Source organism: Cebus imitator, unplaced genomic scaffold, assembly GCF_001604975.1.
Source record: "Cebus imitator isolate Cc_AM_T3 unplaced genomic scaffold, Cebus_imitator-1.0 Scaffold297, whole genome shotgun sequence".
Classification (NCBI taxonomy): Eukaryota; Metazoa; Chordata; class Mammalia; order Primates; family Cebidae; genus Cebus; species Cebus imitator.
Genome location: NW_016107612.1, coordinates 519110 through 526025, shown reverse-complemented (window position 1 = coordinate 526025; position 6916 = coordinate 519110). Strand labels below are relative to the sequence as shown.

The following is a 6916-nucleotide window of genomic DNA, read 5'->3' as shown; positions in this document are numbered from 1 at the left end:
CCACACGAGAAAGTATTTGGGTCAGCGAGGAGGCAGAGGGAGTGAGGAGAAAGCCTAGAGCTTTGATTGCCGTGGGAAAAAATGGGCGAGGCAGGGAAGTCTAGCAAGTTTAGGATTGAATAGTCTGAATAACGTCGGCAAGCTCTGGGATATAGGGGTGATTTCTAGTTGTCTGGTACTTGGCCATGAGGTGATTTATGACAGTGACTTGGGGCAGGGAAAATATTGGTGTGTGAGATGGATAAAGGCAGTGTGGGGATATAGGTTTGGATTGGTTGGTTTGTACATGAAAGGGGTGTTCACAAGCAAGTTGTTTGCTATCTCTAGGAATTAGCTAACTCTGGAGGGGCAACTCCCCCCTCAGGTCCCAAAGGCCCCAAGATGCCAAAGCATCATAAAATACAGAAACTAAAATCCATGGTTATTACACACCTCCCTTCCAACACACCCTTTACTCCCGGCTCCAGTAGCCCCAGAAATGCTCTTCTAGATGAAGTAAGTTCTGTAGGGAATCTCTCAATTTATGTTATCCCATAGCCTGGCTGAGGAGAGCCACCAAATCTGGTACTATGCGACTATGGTCCTTCCCCTGGTCACTGGACAGTGATCGCACCTTATACAGGTACCCCATCCATAGGGTGGCCTGCCTGGACCAATCGATAAACTGGACCAATTGGATTTCCATTTTTAGGGATTTAAATTCAGAGCCACTAAAGGAGATCGTCAGTTGATGATGAGCTAGGCCACACTGAAGTACACTCACAACCCTTGCAAGCCATGGGCAGTCTAGTGCTCCACCCCTCTACCCACCCCGTCAGACCCCCACCAAAATACTAACAAAATACAATACACTAGTTCATCATCTAGACCATAATAACTCGCTGGGGCTAGTGCTGGAAGTTTTTGTTTAACGCTTCTTTCAAATACCAAGATTAATGGAGTTGCATAGTGAAAAAAAAAGCTGTAGTAAAGGATTGGACTTAGGCCTGGAGCGAAGGGCACAAGATGCCTTTATTTTAAACCCCCAAAAGTGTTGCAAAGTGTTTTTAATTTCACACAACTATTTAAGGATCATATGAACACATTTCAGTACAAATGCGTCCAGGAGTTTCAGCTGGCGTTCTAGCTTCTTCGTAACGTTCCCACACTGGGCTACAGGCGGAGCGAAGAGAACCTCCGGCGCCCCCACCTACCGCTCCCCAGCCTCGTCCCCCGGCTCTAAATTTGCAGACTTGGTCGATTGCTTCTGCCTGGGCGGTACCGCCAGAAATCGACTGCTCCTGTCTGGCGCGTCCCCGAGCGCGGGAAACAAGTTTCAATCCACTCCCCTGACCCTAACCATCCTGCCCAATCTCCGCCTCTCCGTCTTGTGCACCCCTAACTCTCCAAGGCTCCTCCGAATCACGCAAGTGGAAGCGGAGAAGCTCAAGTGGCCGCCATGTCCGAGGCTTATTTCCGAGTGCAGTCGGGTGCTCTGGGGCCTGAAGAGAACTTTCTTTCTTTGGACGACATCCTGATGTCCCACGAGAAGCTCCCAGTGCGCACCGAGACCGCCATGCCTCGCCTCGGCGCATTCTTCCTGGAGCGGAGCGGAGGCGCAGAGACTGACAACGCGGTCCCGCAGGTGAGCATTTGGGTGCGGGGTCTCGCACTGAAAGACTGCAGCTCCCGGCGGACCCCGCGGCCCTGGGACGCCGCGTCGGGGCGCGCTCCCCTCTGGGATTTGTAGTTTTCAAGGAGCCAGAGCCGAAGGCGCTAATGACTTCTGGAAACTCCGCGAAGGTCCCGTCGCGCGCAGGGGGTCCCGTCGCGCTCAGGGTGGTCTCCACACCATCTGTGGTGAAACTACATTTATCCTAGTTCATCAGGCAGGTTCCAGCATTGATTTCGTTTTTGAAACTGTCCAAATTCATCAATGTCTTTCCCCCACCCCCTGCAAGGTGTGTTGAATACTTAAACATTGACTGCAGCCGAGTACTTCAGAATTAGAGTTCTGATCATGTTTGCCTTAAAACAGGTTTGGGTTCAGTAAGAGCATGTGATGAGTGGGAACCCCAAGTTGCTAGATTCATTCCTGCATAATGGTGACAGGATCAGCGCCCACTTACTGAGGGCTTACTTAGTGCCAGCATGGATGGGTGTGGGGAGTAAGCTTTTCCGTCTGTTATCCCTTTAATCTTTCAGCATCCCTATAGTCAGGAACTGTTGCGGACTAGAAAGGTTTCGTCCCTTGGCCAGGTGCTTCAGTTAGTGGTGAGCTGGGATTCAGAACCCAAGGCCGTGTGGCTTCAAATATAAGATTGTCCCAGGAACAGTCTTGTAATGATTAATTTGGATTTCCTGTTTCACCTAAGTTTTGTTTAGAACGATGTTTTTTGTTTGGTCTGTTTCAAGTTAATTTTTATAATAGTGGTACATAACCAAGTTTTAAAAGTCAAATAGTACCAAAAGATTTATAAGAAAAAATAGCAGGACATGCCTTGCTTTTTGCATTCCCCCTCCAAGTCCACAGGGCTCATGGACCTCTTTTAATGGTGTCTTCAAGATTATCTCCATATTTCTAAATAAGATTCTTAAACTTATGTTGTTGGGTTGTTTTTTTAAATGTAGACATTATCTGTTGACTTCGCAGATGAAGATTCCGTTCCCATACCCGCTGGTAAACATGGTGCTATGCTGCCCAGACTTTATTCATATTTCCTTAGTTCTTAGTTAATGTACTTTCTGTTCTAGGATTCCACCTAAGATACCACACTGAATTTAATAGACGTGTTTCCTTAGCCTTTTCTTGGTTGTGACAGTTAAGCAGACCTTCTTGTTCTAATGACCTCAACAGTGTTGTGGAGTCGTGGTCAGATATTTTGTAAAATGTTCCTCAGTTGGAAATCTTTGGTTTTGGAGTAGTTTTGTTTTTGGCTTTTGTTGTTTTGACAGAGTTGTTCTGTCATCCAGGCTGGAGTGCAGTGGCATAAAATCAGCTCACTGCAGCCTCCTCCACCTTCTGGGTTCAAGCAATTCTCCTGCCTCAGTCTTACAAGTGGTTGGGATTACAGGTGCCTACCACCACACCCAGCTAATTTTTGTATTTTTAATAGAGATGGGGTTTCACCAGGTTGGCCAGGCTGGTCGTGATCTCCTGACTTCGTGATCCACCCACCTCGGCCTCCCAAAATGCTGGAATTATAGGCGTGAGGTACATTAATTCTTTAGAATCCTTCTGCGTGGGAGATTTGTGTAGGAAAGTTTGTATGACATTTAATTTCATTCATCGGATTATGCAGACTTTATTTCTTCTTGTGTTTTGGTATATTGGTTTTTAATTTAATATTTGACCATTTTATCTATTTTATTTTTTTGAGACAAGGTCTTGCTCTGTTGCCCAGGCTGGAGTGCAGTGGTGTGTTATGGCTAACTGTAGCCTTGACCTCCCAGGCTCAAGTGATCCTCCCATCTCAGCCACCTGCATGGCTGAGATTACAGGCATATGCCACCATGCCCAGCTAATTTTTTTTTTTTTTTTGGTCTAAACTTTCAGTGCTAATGTTCAGAATTTCCTTTACTATCTTTTTTAATGTCAGTAAGATTACAGTGATGTCATTTTTATTTTTAATACCAATAAATTGTGTTTTCTCTTTCTTGATTACTCTTGCCAGGAGTCTATCAATTTTTTTTATTCTTTTAAAGGAACTAAGGACTGTTAGTTTGTACCTTTTGTACCTTTGTTTTTGTACCCTTGTTTTTATTTCATTAAGTTCTCAAATAGTTTTTAACATCTACTTTATTTGGGCTTAGTTTTCTATTATTTTCCCCCGCAACACACACACACACACACACACACACACACACACAGACACTCACACACACACACACATATTTTGAGATGCAGGTCATTAATCTTTCTGTTTTCTTTTATACATTCATAAATGTATAAAAGCACAACTTTAATTGCATTTCGTAAGTTTTAATGTGTTACATTTTCATTATCAATGAATTAAAAATACTTTTTAGGCCAGGCACAATGTCTCATGCCTATAAACCCAACACTAGGAGCTGGAGATGGGAGGATCACTTGAGCCCAGGAGTTCGAGACCAGCCTGGGCAACATAGTGAGTCCCCATCTCTACAAAAAAAAATATATATATATATAAAAAGCCAGGCATGGTAGCATACACCTGTGATCCCAACTACTCAGGAGGCTGAGGCAGGAGCATCATTTAACCCTTGGGAGGGTCAATACTGTAGTGAGCCATGATTGCAACACTGCACTCCAGCCTAGGTGACAAAGCAAGACCCAGTCTCAAAAAAAATAAATAAATAAAAATGTTAAAATACTTTTTCATTTCTATTGTGATTTCTTTTTTGACCCATAGGTATTTAGAAGACTAGTGCTTAATTTCAAACATTTTGAGATTTGGTTATTTACCAATTTTTTTTTTTTTTTTTGAGATAGTCTCACTCTGTCTCCAGGCTGGAGTACAGTGGTGTGATCCCAGCTCACTGCAACTTCCGTTTTCCAGTTTCAATCAATTCTCCTGCCTCAGCCTCCTGAGTAGCCTGAACTACAGGCACGCACCACCACACCTGGCTAATTTTTTGTACTTTTAGTAGAGACGGGTTTTCACCATGTTGGCCAGGATAGTCTCGATCTCTTGACCTCGTGATCCGCCTGCCTCGGCCTCTCAAAATGCTGGGATTACAGGCGTGAGCCACCGCGCCTGGCGGTTATTTACCAGTGTTTCTTTGTTATTTCTAGCTTAATTCCACTGTGGCCAGAAAAGATAGTCTGCATCATTTTAGTCTTTTGAAAGTTGCTGAGACTTGCTCTATGGCAAAGCATAAGACCAATTTAACCATTCTGTATGGACTTGCAAAGATGTCTATTGTGAGGTCATGATGTGCAATAAATGATCTGTATGTGTAAATTAGCTCATTTGTTTATTGTTTTGTCAAGATTTTCTCTGTCCTTAGTTTTTTTGAGGAGGGGAGGGGGCTACTGTTTCGTTTTGTTTTTTTTTTTAATTCTGAAAAACATGTGGAACAGGCATGGTGGCTACTGCTTGCAACCCTAGCACTTAGAGAGGTGGAGGTGGGAGGGTCACTTGAGGCCAGGAGTTTGAAACCAGCCTAGGCAACATAGCAAGACCCTGTCCTTAGGAAAAAATTTAAAATTAGCTGAATGTGGTGGCACATGCCTATAGTCCCACCTACTCAGGAGCCTGAGGCAGGAGGATTACTTGAGCCTAGAAGACCATTGCACTCCAGCCTGGGTGACAGAACAAGACCTCCTCACTTAAAAAAAAAAAAAAAAAAAAAAAAAAAAAAAAAAAAAAAAAAAAAAAAAAAAAAAAAAAAAAAAAAAAAAAAAAAAAAAAAAAAAAATTAAAAAGCATGTTAAAGTCTCTCACTATGATTATGGATTAGTCTATCCTTTTACTTCTGTTAATTTAGAAAAATATTAATAATTTTCTGGTAGATATAATGACCCTTTTTTTATTGTCACATGTCCCTCTTTATCTCTAGCGATGCTCTTGTCTTTTGATTAGTGTTAACATGATAATTTTTCATCCTATTTTTAGTCTTTCTGTGTCTTCATATTTAAGGTATGTCTCTTTTAAGCAGCATATACTTGGGTTTTGTTTTTTATTCAGTGTGCTGATTTTGATTGGTATATTTAATCCATTTACATTTAATTATTGATATGTTTGTGTTCATTTTTACCTTCCTACTGTTTTCTTACGTCTCACCTGTTGTAGCTTTCTTTTTCTATCTTTTCATGACTTCTTTTGCATTAATCAAGTTTATTTTATTATTCATTTACCTTTTTGTTAGTTTATTTAGTTATATAGTCTTCTGTTGTTTTAGTGGCTACCTCAAATATATTACACAGTCATTTTTGACTCAAAATAATGTTATATAAGTTACTACATTCACCACTTCACAGAAATGAATAGGATCTTAGAACACTTAAACCCCATTTTTTCTCTTCTTTTGTGTTATTGTGATGTATTCTATTGTGATGATTGACTCATTGAAAACCCTAAAAAACATTATTATTATATGTCCACTTATATATTCTTTTCATTATTCTTTTCTTCTTTCTGTATTTCCACAGTTTTTTCTGGAATTGTTTTCATTCCCTCTTCAGAATTCCCTTACTCCGGATCTTCAGGTGACAGTTCTCGGTTTCTGTCTGTGTCACAGATCCCCAAGACCAACCCAGATTTGATGATTCACTAAGGGGACTTAAAGGACTCAGCATATAGTCACACTCATGGTTAGATTTATTACATCAAAAGGATATAAAGCAAAATCAGCAGAGGGAAAGGTTGCATGGAGTGAAGTCTGGAGGGGACCAGGCACAAGCTTCCAAGAGTCCTCTCCTAGGGGAGTCACACAGGACGTACTTTAAATTCTCCAGTAATTTGAATTCTGACAAAATGTGTCAAATACTGTCTACGGGGGAAGCTTGTTAAAGGCTGAGTCCCCAGGATTTTACTGGAGGCTGGTCATGCAGCACTCTCTGCCTAGCACAGATCAAAATTCAGACTCCCAGAAGGAAAGCAGGTGTTAACATGAACCACATTGTCCGCACAAACAGCTCAGGCATACTCTCATCAGTTCTGGGACTGGTGGGTATCCTCCTGAAATCCAAGTTCCCAGATGCCAACCAAGGGCCAACCTTGCAAGCAGACCTTGCCAAGATAGCAGTCTCAGGTCTACCGTGTTACTCTTTTCTGCATACTTTCTCTATGGAAATGTCTTTATTTCACCTTTACTTTTAAAGGCTCTTTTCACTGGGTATAAGATTTTATACTCACAATTATTTTCTTTTAAAACATTTTTTTAAAAATTATATTTCCATTGTTTTGTAGCTTCCATAGTTTCTGTTAAGAAGTTGGCTTTTTTTTTTTTTTTT

The 6916-nt window shown here is 41.6% G+C and overlaps 1 protein-coding gene across 1 annotated transcript in view; it reads left to right on the top strand.

Annotated features, from left to right (window-relative positions):
• Window positions 1-982: 982 nt before the first annotated feature.
• Window positions 983-6916, top strand: part of GINS3 (GINS complex subunit 3) — a 14952-nt gene continuing 9018 nt past the window's right edge. The window contains exon 1 of the mRNA XM_017502580.1: window positions 983-1624. Within this exon, the coding sequence (XP_017358069.1) occupies window positions 1439-1624 (186 nt within the window). The 5' untranslated portion in view covers window positions 983-1438. The remainder of the gene's footprint in view (window positions 1625-6916) is intronic.